Here is a 16,188-nt window from a genome sequence, read left to right on the forward strand (position 1 = left end):
GTGGCAGGCTAAGTCTCAGTTTGACCTTTACTGAGCTTGAAGGTCAGATTTACGGAACCAGACGTTTTCTGGGTTTGTTAATGGAGTAGTTGAGCTGTCGCTCTAAAAGAATTGACTGTGTTTAACACTTCCAGTCGTGCGTCCTGCAGGAACACCAACACTTCGTATACGCGTATAATGTGTCTGTGAACGTGGCCGTCTACAGTACATAATCGAAACGGCACTACTATGGCACTGCTATGAAGCCACCACTGACAACTGTGCCGTGTACTGAAGTAGCGCCACCAATATTACGCGCTTAGATGACATTTGCAGCGAAGCATGCGAGGATGCGACATTTCTTCTTCTTTTTTCTTTCTTTTTTTTGTTATCGATGTTGCTACAAAATATTTTTTTTTCAAAGTTAAGTGCATTTGCATACTTGCATTGCTTGATTAAGCGGAGCCTCACCGAGTTCCTCCCTATGCGAAGGAAGCAGCGAAGTGTAGTCTAAATATTCCTGCGGCCACTGCGCCAGCGAGAAACCCGGAAACGGGAGTTTTCCTCGTTACGCCCCAAAGTGTCAATGAGCAGCAGTCGCTTACCGAGAGCCAGTAATCGAGACAAGCCCTCGTAGGCACCTCGCCACGGATTCGGGCAAGCGAAGACGCGGTCAGTGCCGAAGGAAGCTCGTAAACTGTTTCGAAAGCTCAGCCATGGGCAAGGTTGAGACCGGTGTCAACCTCGGTCTCGAAAGCTAATACAGTGACAGAGTCAAAGTTTCCGAATGATATCGCTCTAAGTACCCTTCGAGAGTTAGTTAGCCAAGGTGTACTGCATAAATCTTTCCAAATGTAAGGTAACAAACCGGATTTTTTGTTCTGATTAACCTCCCTGCCTTTCCTCTCTGATCGCTCTTAAACTCGTATAACTGATACGTGGTTACGTTCCTTTATTTATTTTTATATGTCTAAGTGTCTCTCTCACACGGCTTGAACATACAACGATGACTGGAGTCGCTGATATTGTCTTTACATTCCAGTTGCTTGCGCTAAGAAAGTACGATACATGTAGACACAAAGACAAGTGCTGTGATTGCGCAATGGGCGACGCCATATTACACTGTAGAACATTTTTGTAAACAAATATTATTTTCATTAACAAAGATTGTGGACCCCGTTTTCACCTGTCATTGGAGCGGAAAGCCAAGGGGTAACGAGGCTGGCTTCAGAGGCAGCAATTGAAGTGGGAGGCAAGGCACCAAGGCGACCAGTAGGCAAGCTCTCCCCAATAACAAAGGTCCTAATAAAGAAACGACAAAGAATGAAAGTGTCCAACTTAAGAGATAAGACAAAATTCGCGGAACTGTCAAAACTGATCAACAAGGCGAAAATAAGTGATATTCGAAACTATAACGTGAGAAAGACTGAAGAAGCCGTAAAAAAATGGACGCAGCCTGAAATCAGTGAGAAGGAAACTCGGCATAGGACAGACCAAGATGTATGCACTAAAAGACAAGCAGGGTAATATCATCAGCAATCTCGAAGATATAGTAAATGCAGCGGAAGAATTCTATACTGACCTTTACAGTACCAGACGACTCAGGAGCGCTCTATTCAAAACAATAATGAACAGTATACAAAAACTCCTCCTATAACTAGATATGAGGTCGGAAAGGCCTTGCAAGGCATGAAACGGGGAAAAGCGGCAGGGGAGGATGGAATAACAGTCGATTTAATCAAAGATGGAGGAGACATAACGCTACGAAAACTGGCGGCTCTCTATACGAAGTGTCTATCGACTGCAAGGGTCCCAGAAAACTGGAAGAATGCAAGCATTATACCAATCCACAAAAAGGGCGACGTTAAAGAACTAAAAAATTATAGGCCCATTACCTTACTCCCAGTATTATATAAAATATTTACCAAAATAATCTCCAATAGAATAAGGGCAACACTGGAACTTAGTCAACCAAGGGAGCAGGTTGGCTTCAGGAAAGGTTACTCTACAATGGATCACATCCATGTCATAACCAGGTTATCGAGAAATCCGCAGAGTGCAATAAACCTCTCTATATGGCTTTCATAGATTACGAAAAAGCATTTGATTAAATAGAGATACCAGTAGTCATAGAGGCATTGCGTAATCAAGGATCACAGACCGCTTACGTAAATACCCTAGAAAATATCTACAGAGATTCCACAGCCAACTTAACTCTACACAAGAAAAGTGGAAAGATACCTATAAAGAAAGGGGTCAGACAAGGAGACACAATCTCTCCAATGCTATTCACTGCGTGCTTATAAGAAGTATTCAAGCTATTAAACTGGGAAGGCTTAGGAGTAAAGATCGACGGTGAATGCCTCAACAACCTTCGGTTTGCCGATGACATTGTTCTATTCACCAACAATGCAGGTTAATTACAACAAATTATTCAGGACCTTAACAGGGAGAGTGTAAGAGTGGGACTGAAGATTAATATGTAGAAGACAAAGATAATTATAAATAACCTGGCAAGGGAACAAGAGTTCAAGATTACAAGCCAGCCTCTAGAGTCTGTGGAGGAGTACGTTTACCTAAGTCAACTAATCACAGGGAACCAGGACCATGAGAAGGAAATTCAAAGAAGAATAAAAATGGGTCGGGTCACGTACGGCAGACATCGTGAGCCTCCTGAATGGGAGCTTACCATTACCATTGAAAAGGAAAGTATACAATCAGTGCATTTTACCGGTGCTGACATACGGCGCAGAGACTTGACGGCTGACAAAGAAGCTTGAAAACAAATTAAAGACCGCGCAAAGAGCGATGGAACGAAGAATGCTAGGCATAAGTTTAAGAGACAGAAAGAGAGCAGTTTGGATCAGAAAGCAAACTGGCATAGACGATATTCTAATAGACATTAAGAGAAAAAAATGGCGCTGGGCAGGTCATGTAATGTGCAGACTAGATAACTGTTGGACCATTAGGGTAACAGTATGGGTACCAAAAGAAGGGAAGCGCAATAGAGGACGGCAGAAGACTAGATGGTGTGATGAAATTAGGAAATTTGCGGGTGCTATTTGGAATCGGTTGGCGCAGGACAGGGGTAATTGGAGATCGCAGGGAGAGGCCTTCATCCTGCAGTGGACATGATGATGATGATGGTGGTGTGATGATGATGATGATGATCCGTCCACTACGTTGTATCTCATAGCCTGCTGTCCAGCTCTGGGCAGCAAACTTTCACCAATTATACATGGCGCAAACGCTCCGCACGACAAACCATCCCCAGCTGTAGTACGTGGCCGCACAAGCCAAACGCGAAATGCCCGCTGTTTTCTTTTGACATGGCCTAATCGCTTAGCGACGGTTTGTGGCGACCTAAATTCCAATTTCTAACCCGGACTCATCGAATCGTCTAGGTAACGTTTTTTTTTTTCTGCTTAGTGTTTTCACCTAACTGCTCTCTTCGATAAATTCTATACATTGTCAGTTTTAACTTCTTGCATGTCCGCGAGTACGGGCAACCAACGATAAAAATATCGCAGTTCTCACTGAAAAGACCCGCCGTGACCTGCGCCCGCAGCCGCGAACGTAAAACGAAAACGACCCGACGAGGCGGAGACACTGCCCGGACTCCTCTCTCCACTTTCGGCGGCAGCTGCGCTCGAAATTTGCTGCGGGGATCAAAGGATCATAAAGCCAAGTCTCCCCCGCCAACGTGGCTCTTAACTGCGTGTTCCTTCCGCGGGCGCAGTTAAGGACTTCCCGAACTTCGTGAACTTGCCGCTTGACTAATAAGAAAGAATGAATCAAATAGCTATACCGCTACACGGCGCCGTCGTGAGTATAGGCTGGGACGAAGTAGGCACTGCCCTGACCTGTAGGGTGGTTTTCATGAGCCAGTCAGCTGACGCCTCGGAAAGGCGCGGAACATCCGAATTAGCCAGCCAGTGCTTGCAGAAAATTTCGCTGGGGATGACCGTCTCCGCCGTTACGTATATAGTCCTTGCTTGATCGTATAGGCTCACCGAATTCGATAATCGAGTCGCCGCTACTTTTATGCTTGCGGTACCTCCCATTCATTCCTGCGATTCTTTTCTCTTTGGCAGTTCTTTCTGTTATAGACTTTCGCAGATGTTTGTCGTGTAAATCACGGCGGTAACAACGCGTGAAACTTACGACAAGTCATATTCCACAGCAGCCGCTAGTTCCACTCATATCAAATCAATCAATCAATCAATCAATCAATCAAAATCACTTTATTTCTGGGCATTTCCTGCGGAGACAGAGACTAAAGGCTGAAATAGCCTGACTGGGCTCCTGCCCACGTTCAGTTCATACAGCATTTACGCGTACAATAACATATACAGTAAGGTGCACATTATATTAAAATTACAGTTTTCCAATATACATTGGAAGGCACGCAGTCAATACAATACAATACAATACAATACAGCACAGTACAATACCGTTATTTTCCATTTTTAACATGACAATGACGGATGATGTGTGACACAAAAAAAAAAACGTTTGACGATGTTCTCACTTACTTTACAGCAGCAAGTATCTGGAGACTATTAGCTAGTCACCGTGAACAACAAGGAAACGTGTATTTGAATAGCACTGTGTTCTGCGCGCAAGTTAGGATTGCCCGATAACGGTTCTTCACTGTCTCTTCTAAAAGCAATATCACGTCAGAATGAAGCCTTAACGGGGGCAAATAAAGCGCAACGTCTCTCACAGATGACAACACGCAGTCGCGATGCAAGATCTCGAGGAATTTAATCCGGTCATTAAAGAAGTGGTAATCTTCGACTCAGCATCATGCGAATGTATCGCATCGTAGTAACAAACAATAGAGTACTTAGAATGGGAAATACGCCTTCTGGTTTGTCTTTCAGTATTCGTTCTTCATTGCAGAGGGATATTGCGTTTAGCTATCCTGATCTCGTGCTCAATTCATGTGCTGATTGATTAAAAAGATCCAGCCTTTTGATAGCATAAGATGGTAAGCCATTAAACTTAAAGAAATAATTGGGCTTGGCGCCAACAAGATCCATACAAAAGTGGGTATTAATAGCACTGTAGAGTTTATTTAATTCTTTGTCTTCTTTTTTTTCCTTCCTTTTACTCTGAGGGGGGAGGGGGGAGGGAGGTTCCACTACACTTTTGCTACATTCATCAAACAGTCCTTTCCTTTTCTTTTTTTTTTTTGATGTGAAGCAGCGTGAAGTGTGCGGACGTATACTGCAGACTGTGTTAAAACGAGACGCGAAGAAAACACTGTCCAATGTGGGCTTTATGGTTATCTCTCTCCGAACCTCTCAATCTGATTGATAAATGTTTCCTGTTTCTACCGCTACTTGTCTGCTTTGACTTAAATGTTGCTGTGATGGGTTCAACGATGTAAAGAGAGAGAGAAAAGATGGAAATAATAAATGGTATGCACCGGGCCACCAAAGAGGAATATCTGCTTCCCTCTTACTTTTCTTTCTTTCTAAGCGAGCGCTGGAGTTATAATAAGACAGTACTGCGGGAAAGTAAATATTTCGTTCGTTCGATTTCTGCTATACTTCCAGAGAAATTTTTACCTTTCGGGCTATTAATTTTCATGTTGATAAAGTCTTACATCACAATAGATCGCAAGGGACAGAGCACGCCAGGGGCAAGACAATAGCTTTAATCCATGCCAATTTGTTTCTTAATTTGCAATAAAACTCCTAAGTGAGTATCGATTTTCATATTTACGGCATACTTCGTCCCGCTTAATCCCTACGGCGTCCAAAATGGCATCAAAGTAGCCAGATCCTTTGGTACCGAGTGCAGGAAGCATTCTACTTTGTAGTGTTTCATTTTAACACAGCTGCGCACAGTGGTCAGTTATTCAAACGTGATACTCAGACCGCATGGCAGCCGGCGCTTGTTGCGCCACCGCTGAGCACTGGGTATGCGCGGGGCGGTGGATGGGGAGGCCGAGGCCAAATTCAGTCACCATGCATTACAAACGCGCTGCCCAGATCGCTTATCGCTACACATTTGCTCGGTTTCCGCGGCGCCCACGGGTGGCACAACAAGCTCAGGCAACCATGTGCTCCGAGTATCGCTTATGAATCGCTGAGCACCGTACCACAGAGTAATATGACTGTAGTACATCTCGGACAGACAGTAACGTTACGCGAGCGGTGACGACACTGCGCCAGCGAGCCAACCAGCAAGAATCGCAGCGCACCTTTTCCCTTCCATCTCAGATGTGACTGGGCCCTTTGCGACAAAAAAAGAGGGGCGAGGGGAGACGCTATCGTGACACGAACGAAGGCGGCCGCGTAGGTGACTGCGCGTTAGCCACGGCACGATCTCGTCCCCCTCGTCCCCACCACCCCCAGCTCTCCTCACTTACCACCACCCTGGCCCCGCTCCACGCCGTCCCTAGACTCCTCTCCGGGACGCACCCTTAAAATTGCTGCAATGGGGAGGATAGGGAGGGCCGCCGGGTCGCCTGTTAGCGTCGCCTCGATAGCGCGGAGAAGAGACGAAATCGTTCGGAGCGCTTCTCCGTTTTCTAAATGACCTCCCTGCATAATGGATGAGCGTGGCCGCGCCAGGGCGGAGGGCAGAAAAAAAGGAACAAACCGTCTCCCGTTACCGGGGCCCTTCTTCTTTGCGCGCACGTAATGTATTCGAGCCGCTTCTCTTTCCAGATAGCATCGGCCGCGCTCCGAACTGGCCGTGCGAAGACCACCTCGGTTGAGTCGGTGTCGTCGCGCAGGTCGAAAGTCGTCGCAAGGACTCACTCGCTCCGCCAGCTTCGAACTCGGAGGGAATTGAAAAGTCGTTTGAGAGGCTTTCAGAGAGAACCGAGGCTTCCTGCGTCGGCCTATTTCTCGATAGCCGCGACGCCGCGACGCGGTCTCATCGCTGTATAGAGCGGTGACAACGGTTTTCGGGGAGGATTATTTGGGGCAAGAGGCACTTGGGGCAGATTCGCAACAGCCGAATGAACAACGTCCGTCGCGACACAAAGCGGTTTGCGTCGACACTGCTTAAATCGTGCACCAAAAGAACCGGATGAGGGCTTCACGTTCAACGCGCGATCATTGCTTCATTGATTCCTATCCGCTACGACATTCGGAGAGCAGCCGACGTCGCGTCCCTGTCGTTGCCAATTCTGTCATTTGCCTTTCTGACCAAATTGCGGCCAGAGTAGTAAGATAACAGTGCTGTGCGTACTTATTATATGGGAGTGCGCGCCAAACGGAGCTGTATTCTCGAACAATCGCTTAAGAGGATATCTTCAGTTTTCAATGACGTTACGTCTGGTGCGACGTAATACTTGAGCGACTGGAAACTTTTAAAAGGTGTGGCGATTCCTTTGGTCGCATCCGCTTTTATGGATTAGACAATTAGAGGGCACTTAAAGCAATACGCAAAAATAAAATGATCGACGGAGAATACGGGACCAGTCAGTTTTGACCAAACATCGCAAGTGCATTCACGTGTATTTCTGTTCTATTATAACGTATATCGCTAGTTCTAGATCTATACTTTATAATAGTACAGGGGCCTCTAAACTATGCTCCACGGGCTGCATCAGTCCCGCGGTGGACGGTCCGCAGGGGAACTTCCTCCTTCCCCCCCAAGTCTCAACTGCGGCTGCGCCTGAGAGCGGAGCTTCTCTACAAACCATCTCGCTATTGCGCTTCTTCCTGGGAGCCAGCTTCACTGCAGTTACAAGATCACTCCATCTCGTCCGAGGCAGCGCCGACGTACAAGGAGTTGTCTTTATTTGTATATATATATAGGACATTGGGCAAAATAATAACAAGAGCATGGTGGCGCCACCCACCACACCGTTGGAGCCTCATGCGACGTTCCCATACAAGGTCTACACACAAGGTCGGCTGTCTACGATGGCGGACAACCGACTTTGTATGCGAGCATCCAGCGGCACGCTCCGGCATCGGCTGTCCCAAACACGGACGCCCTGGTTTCAGACACTGCGCCACCCGCCTTCTTATTATCTCGGGTGCTCTGCCGAAGACTCTGTTTGCCGATATCATTTTCTTTTTCGCATGCTAAATGATCTCACCGCAATAGATATCTGCATTGAGGCGAAGCTTATAAAACATATCCGCCATTATAGAATGCATATAGGATCCTCGCCGGCATTTCTTTCCATCTACATGTTCCACGACAGAATCGTTTACCCGGAGGTTGTAGAACAAACAACAATTAATGGCTAAATTTTCAATCGTAACGAGATTTGATAATTCTAATCACACAATGGCAAATTCTCCCTTTCTGCTATATTGGGGGGTTTTCCGGGTGAAGGTTGTTGGGACGCCGGTTACTCGAACCTCGACCGGCGTTACTACTGGGTAGCCTGGCGTTGTCCGCAGGCTGCAGGCATCCGGTAGACCATGTCGACCAGGCAGGGGCGAGACGATTTCTAGTGCGAAACTTGCACTGTTTATTCCGTGGTTCGTTAAGGATATAAAAGAAGAAAGTAATTCAAAATACATTGCGGGTGCCGCTTAAATAGGCCCGCTAAAATCGCAGGCGGGATTTTGCTCACGTCAACGTCACGTGACGTACTGAATCCGGTCGGTGATGGGCTACTGCTCCCTCTCTCCTCGGCGACGTTGCACGTGCCCGCCTCCGCTGGCGGCAACCCGTGGGTCCAGCCTGGTTCGCGGAAAGGAGTCTCCCCTTGAGTCGCACAGTTCGCGGAAGGCGGCCCTCCCTCCTGTTACGCACGCGCACAAAGGGGCCCGTAATCACTGTGGGGCACCCGCCAGGCCGGCAACTTCTCGAGAAACCCATAGCAAATTAGGGATCCATACTCCGTTTTGATTGGGCATGGTGTTTCGATCATCCTTTTTGCACGGGGTGTTACACGCCAATCGTAACAAGGTGGGCCGGCAGCGCCGGTTTCCATCTCGCCTCGTAGCGACGAGCGCTTACGCGCTCTCCACAGAGGCTTGGCGGTGAAAGCGAAATCCTAATCCTAAAATAGTTATCTCGCTCCTTTGCAGGAAGTTGTGCCAGAAGGCACAACTTAAAAGTTTACTCATTTATTTTCACAAAGTTTTATTTAGTAATTTACTGCCCGGCGCTCTACACGGCCGCTGGTTGCCAATCCGGCCCTCTGGCCAGAGAGATCGAAGACCCCTGGAACAGCGGAGCGAGCGAGAAGCAAGAACTTCTCTGCAATAACGGAGCTATGCGCCGAACTCTTTCGCCGCACGGCGAGAAGCTTGACAAGCCCCAGCGCTTCACTTAACCGTGCTATCTCCGTTTTATAATAGTTAAAGCCCTCGCCCACTCAATGGATCTAGCGCGTACACGTTCAGCTGAATCGCCATAAGTAACACTCCAGCGAGGCGCTCCCGGAAACCAAGTTTTCCCGAGAGCCGTCTTCCAAGAGGCGCGCATAGTTCCTCGGCTCATCCTGTTCGTGCGCAGTTGCGAACGGTGCACTTCTTATGACACGCAAATCGGCGGGCGGGCGATGCGTGACACGACGACCCGCGCGTGCAGTTTCCTCCGGAAGAAAGCGTTGCTTAGCGCCGAGATTCTTCCGCATAGTTTCAGGTCCGAGAACACGGAGAGGAGAGAACAAGGGGCAGCCGATGATTTCGGAATGGGGGGGCGGGGGGGGCGCAATCTTGTTCATCACACCGGCGCCGCGTTGTGTAGCGCCTGCAACGGGCCGCGCGGCGAGCGCATTCTTGTGTTGTCCCCGTGGAGGCGGCGCGCGCACTTCCTTCCCCTCGAGTGGGCCTCCGCGCACTTGTTCAAGCGGAAGATCATTTTGCGTCTCGCGAGAAGCAGGGCCCGCGCACACATGGCTGCGCCTTCCGGTTCACGAGTGCGCTCATCATCGGCTTAGAGCACCTGCGCCGGCGCTTGTTAGCGACCCAAACCTGCTTAGCGCAGCAGCGGGAGGAATGGCGGCCGCGGCGGCGGTCGGGAGGAGGAGGCGCGGGCCTCCCCTCCCCGCACTGCAACCGACCGCAAAGTGCGTCGAGGGCGCCGAGAAGGGCTGGCGCCCCAGCTCTTTTGCGAACGCACTGCAGCACGCGACGCGGCTGCCAGAGTTCCCGGGAAGAGGGGCACGGCGAAGGCTGCGCCTGCCACCGACAGCGCATGCAGTAGGGTACTAACGTACGTCACGTCGCTATACCGGTGTTTCGTGTATGAGGGACACCCAAGGACCGCGTACGTAGGGCGCCCCGATCTGCGTTCTCTGCGCAGTGGTTTGAATGAACGCGAAAGCAGCCTCGAGCCATACTGCTAACGTTGCACCTGTCCTTTCCAATTTAGGTTTCCCAACTCTGACCCGACAAGCGCCGTCACCGGCATAAATGTTATCTATCGTTTCAGTTAATTCGAAAGGTGAACTTCTATAGGGTGTGTGCGTTGACGTCTAGCGGCCGCCATGTTGCATGTTGTGCAGTTAGCAAAGTAAAAACCTGCGCGTTATCCAAATCCGCTTATCTCCAATGCCGTGGAAGCTGTGAAACTGAATATAATGTCCGTGGAGTTACGTCAATTTTCCATGTAGATCAACTTGTCTTTTCTTTTTTCGAGCGACGTTTTCTTTTTTAAAGGACCTCCCACCTGGTCTGGCCATGTTGAGCTGACAAGTACAGAGCATACATTGCGCGATAACAATCGTGTCTGCAAAGTGTTACGTTGCACGCGCCGCGGAAAGATGTGAAATTTCAAACTGAACGCCGTATTTCCTTCTCCTCGCGGCCGCCGCGCTTCAAGCCGAACGGTGACGTACTCGTGTACCTGCGCCTACGTACTGGTGTTCGCAGTGCGACGTCGCTCGTGGTGACACGTGAATTATTCAATACAACAACTGTTATCTGTGCGATCTATTGCTTGAATTGACGAATCGAAGTTTAGAGAAATAATAAAACTCACAAACCGAGTGTCTGCATGCTTTTGTTTTACTTCGCACCGAAGCAAGAGAGGTGTACTTCCGCTTCGTCTGCGCGTCCCCACGGTCGCGCGGTCACGTGCGCAGGTGCCGAAACTGTGCCATTTTCTACCTTGTTGCAGCGCCTGATCATGCTCTGCGATCTGCTGCTTGTTCTGCCTTAGTATTCGTGTAGCGTTGAATTATACCGCTAGTCATGTTTCCTTGTGCACAGCGCGCAAGATCGTGCACCGCGCGCACGAGACAACAGCTCGCGCGCGACGCCGTCAGCGGAAGTGCATCGTGCCGAAAAAGCGAGGAGAAAAAAAATGAAGGCGGGGCCTGTGACGTGTGCGCCACGCGTTCCTCTAGGTCTGGTATGGGAGAACGCAGGGAAGGAATTTCGCTTGTGGAGGCTAGACGGGGCTAGTGAAGAGAACGTCTTGCTTGGCAGTGGAGCCCGCCTGCTGAAATCATGGGTTCGCGGCACTGAAATATTTCTACCTCGGCTACTAATTAGCCGATTTGAAAAATGTTTGCGGCAAAACGCTCCCTAGTGGACACGTAACAACTTACAGCGTGTAAACGAAATTTGCTGTGGGGAGTGGTGAGGGGCTCTTTAAGCAGTGATGTCTGGTAAGACGGTCGTCTAAGGACTGCTCCACATGGTGGCGCTTCATGTCGGCAGTACTTTGCTTTATCCATATCAAAAGGAGAAAAATGGCACCCTTGTAGGCTTTACAAAACTCCTGATGAGCACAGGTTTGATGGATCACACCCACTATCGCTGGCGTGGGCTCTCTTAAACCCGAACATTTCTGCTCGGGTGGACAAATGTACTGCAGCTCAACACAGCGCGCGAGGCTAACTTTAGCTCCGAATGCATCACGCCTGGCGCGACAACAACGCGCCATCTGTGCACCTGACGCACGCCTTCTTTCCTCTACACAACGATACCAAAGTAAGGCACGTTAACGTGTTTTCGTTACATGCGGTTTAAGGAAGCCGCATGCAACCGAGTTTAAAGGAGTTTCATGTAAAAAAAAAAATCGTTTTTCTTTGTACGTTTCCTTCCCTCCGTTCAAGTACACTGCGATATCGTATGTTGGACACGATATACGCGACTGTTCCAGAGAGCACTGAAGCACCACCTTGTTGAAGCTGTTGATATATGCGTTATTTCTATTTTACCTACTGAGGCAACATCCACGCGGGTGGAACCCGATTATATTATGAGACATGCAGTTCTTTAATTTGCACGCGCTATAGCCATCAATTTACCGCCATAACGAGTGTTTCGGGTTGCTTTCTTCCTTTTATTTATGCGCTTCTACTTTTCTCATCTGACCATCACATTTATCGCTCTTCTTTTATTCCCCCTCCCGTGTGTGACCTGTACTTTGTGTTCTACTTTCTTCTTTTAGATTTGTCCTGTTGCTCTTTCTTTCCTCTCTTCCTTCATATCTTCCATTTCTGTGTTTCTGTCACCTCCTTTCCGAAGAGCACGCAGGCGTTGTGCCCCTTCCGGTGGCAGTTGCCAGCCTGTTCCTCGCTTTCCCTTTCCTGTCAAATGCATATATGTTTTCAAAACAAATAATAATAATAATACCCCAACGCTGAGCAGCACACTAGAACAGAGTATAGTTCAGGCCGACCTCGCAGCTCTCATTTTCATAATAAACATCTATACCTCTCCATCACTTGAAATGCTTTGCACTCGGCTATGTTTCAGCACGAAAAGACGAGAGTCCCGCGATTTGTAGCACTGCGTCGTCTTAGAAGAAAAACCACAGCGTACAGATGGTCACCTTTTTGTCACTCATGATAACAGCCTTTTGAACACTGCCCGCTGCCTCGTATGAGCTTGAATGTCGACAACACCGGATTGAGGACAGAATTTAAAAAAAAATGCGAATTTTTTACGTTTACTGACCATCGGAGAACATAGAGTGTGTATACATATGGCTTGACTGCTGATCCTCGTGGTGTACCAGATGGGTGACCTTTGCAGGAAGTAGATGCTTGCCACTTTTTCTCGACTCCAGCGCCGTTCAAGAGAAAACCCCAGTCGATCGCATCTTTTGTAGGAACCTGAACGCCGCTCGTCTGATGCATGGATCGCTCCACAGACTTGTCTGCCTTTATTTCTGCCTAAATTTGAAAGCCATGGCCTCTTTCTTTTTCTAGACACAATTATTATTATTATTATTATTATTATTATTATTATTATTATTATTATTATTATTATTATTATTATTATTATTATTATTATTATTATTTATGGAAATATACAAACACACAAAAGAAACAGGGAGGGAGCAAGCTGACAACTGCCCCTGAGAGGGGCACACGCCTGCCTACTCTATCGGGAGGAGGGAAAGAAAGAGTAGGCAGGCGTTTGCCCTTCTCGGTGGCAGTTGTCAGCTTGCACCCTCCGCGTTTCTTTTGTGTGTTTGTATATTTCCATACCTAATAATAATAATAATAATAATAATAATAATAATAATAATAATAATAATAATAATAATAATAATAAAACACAATGGGCAATAAAAATCTACGCACATGTATACTAACGACGAATTATTCCACTTATAACCCAATATTTTCCTGAAAATTATCGGGTTAAACAATCAGAAAGCCGCTTGAAGACAGAAAGACGAAGTTCGGGCGAATATGAGCGCTAACCATCTTTCCCGCGGTGTCGGCTAAATCACGGCGCTTGCAGTTCCCAGAAACTAACGGCAGAGTTCGCTCTCGTAACTTTTGCAGGAAACTCCGTGGTTCAAGGCACGATGTCTTAAGCACGCCGAGAGCGAATTACGCGAACTTTTGAAGCCGGAACTTGGCCCGCTTCCTTCGTCCGTGTATACTTCAAGCCGTCGCCTGATTGCCACGTCCTGCATTAGCATTTGTTAAGGCGGCTCCCGCTTCCTTATTAAGCGTCTATCTTTGTCAAGACGAAGACGTCGAGAGTGCCCGCTGTAACGAGCGTCGCATCGCAGGTAAATCGCGTTACTGAAAGCATCCCCTTTGACGTACTTCTGGAAGGCAAAGAAAAAGTATCGAAACTCGGGTGAAACGTCATACGTTGTGACCAGTGCCGATTGTGTTTATCTTAGTATGATCGCCCCCTGTTAAGTGCTATGGTAGCAAACTAGCTTAAGATTTGCCCTCAGCGTCTGACGAGCTCAGCGTAAAGATGCGGCGATAACGACTTTCGCGTGGCAGGCAAGCCCGCGTTGGACGAACGTGGAATTGCAGTTTCGCTAACCACTCCTAACCGCAAGACCAAACACAGATGTATTGAAGAAGCGCGGTAAAGAGCGAAAGAAAACGGGCCATGCTTAGGCTTAGGCTGCATCGCGCATCAACGCGATAAAAATTAAGGAATTACGGACAGAAATATCTCTTTTCCAAATCCAGTATCGGATGCAACGAATGCGTCTCTCGCACTGCGCTCCCTCTCTCCACCCCGCCCGCCCGCCCGCCCGCCCTCCCGCCCGCCCGTTCGCTTTTTTGGTTGTCCCTCTGCGCGTGCGTGTCGCATCCCTCGCCATCTCCTGATAATACGCATTCTTCGGTATTCTATTAATAACTTCGTCATCATTGCCTGCTTTACCGAGATCACATTTTTACTATTACATAATTACCATAACGCTATGTAAATTATTCAACTTTTTGTTAACCTTTATAATATGCCTTCACGTTCCTTTGTATTCCTATGATAATAACGATACGTTGAAACTACAGCCTTATCACGGTTGCTAGGGCCCAGCCAACTTGCTTAAACCAGCTTTTTTTGCTCTAACGTCAATTTCCAATTTGTACTTTGGAATAAATAAAGTAATTTCACTTCATTTCATTCGATTTGACTTCATACTGGCTTCTACACGTCCGCATCGTCTTTAGTATACGTCCCCACAGTTCTGTCGTGATAGGGCGTGGCTCCAACTCCCCAATGCAGCGACTCCCTGCACTCACGCGCACGCGATGCGAAAAATAAATTGTGGGTGCACAGAACTGCACAACGGATTGCGAGGGACGCCGTGGTGGAGGACTGCGCGTTGGTATTGATCACGTGTAACGTATAAGATCGCTCTTTAACATGTAACCAAAGCACAGAACGCGAGCGTTTTTTTTTTTTTGTTAAGATTTCGTCCCCATCGGAATGCAGTCGCCACGAATGGAATCGAACTCTCAACCTCGTGCTCAGCAGCGCGACGCCACATAACCACTGAGCTACAGCGCGGCGGGTGGGCGCGATGTGGGGGGAGTCAAGAACGCTGCGAGCTGCTGTTGCCTCTCATCCTCCTCCAAACACGACGCTCTCTCTCCCACCTCCATTCTAGGAAGCATGGAGTGTGCTTTATAGCTTTTTTTTTCCCTGCTGCAGCAGTTGGCATTGCACACGCGACATCGTTGTTGAAAGTCGAGAGCCACGGCCTCGTCAAACTAACGACGGAAGTAAAATGATCTTTAAATCTAAAGTTTGACGGCAACCCGTCTGGCTGGGAAAGTATATATCGAAAGAAAGAATGAAAGACGAACCACGATAGCACGAAAATTTAATGACATTGCGGCTCCCATACAAGAGCCTTGTTTGCAGTAAAGAGCAGTGAAATAGGAGCACAACGCATTTATGTACGTTTCAGTATGGGATGCAAACAGCGATCATGCATCTTCGAAAGCCTCCCGTCATTCCCGTGTCCTTTTTTTTCTGTTCTTTTTTTCAATAAGACCTTAAAAAAAAGAATAATCACGAAAATGAGCGATTATTGGCGGAAAGCATTCGTAGCCTCCGAAGACGTGAGCCTCTGATGGAGGTTAAGCGATTCCATGGTGGATGCTGGATGCTGACGTATTTCTACACGAACTATGTGTGACATGACATACTTCCCGTAGCGTAGGAACATGGTACAATTCTGTCGAGGTTTGAACTTGAAAGCTTGCAACCGGCCAATGTGAAAGCGTGCGACCATATCGAGAAAGCTCAGACATAGAAGCTCACCAAGAAATAGGTCAAGTGCCGAAAACAAACTTTCAACGCACACTCTGTCCTATTTTATCGCGTAACGCCTGCATAACAAGCAAACAAAGATACCAGCAATGAAGACTGAAACCAAGAGTTAGGAAGTTTAGGCCGTTTGTGCGTGTTTTTGACTTTGTTTACAAACTCATTGTGGTCCAACTTGCATTTGACTTTTATAATGTTATGTCCATGGGCGTCTAAGACTGTGTGCAGTGTATTTCTGATCCTATGACGTGATTTCTTTTCATTTTCGTACATACTTTTT

At 47.7% G+C, this 16,188-nt stretch overlaps 1 protein-coding gene across 2 annotated transcripts in view; it reads right to left on the bottom strand.

Moving 5' to 3' along the window:
* LOC135919117 (lachesin-like) overlaps window positions 1-16,188 on the bottom strand; it is a 216,384-nt gene that overhangs the window by 180,185 nt on the left and 20,011 nt on the right. The window contains exon 2 of one of the 2 annotated variants that reach the window (XM_070534570.1): window positions 1,166-1,281. The exons of the other annotated variant lie outside the window; for it this stretch is intronic. Within the exon in view, the coding sequence (XP_070390671.1) occupies window positions 1,166-1,172 (7 nt within the window). The 5' untranslated portion in view covers window positions 1,173-1,281. The remainder of the gene's footprint in view (window positions 1-1,165; window positions 1,282-16,188) is intronic. 2 annotated transcript variants of the gene reach the window in all.

This window comes from Dermacentor albipictus, chromosome 2 (genome assembly GCF_038994185.2).
Source record: "Dermacentor albipictus isolate Rhodes 1998 colony chromosome 2, USDA_Dalb.pri_finalv2, whole genome shotgun sequence".
NCBI classification, from domain to species: domain Eukaryota; kingdom Metazoa; phylum Arthropoda; class Arachnida; order Ixodida; family Ixodidae; genus Dermacentor; species Dermacentor albipictus.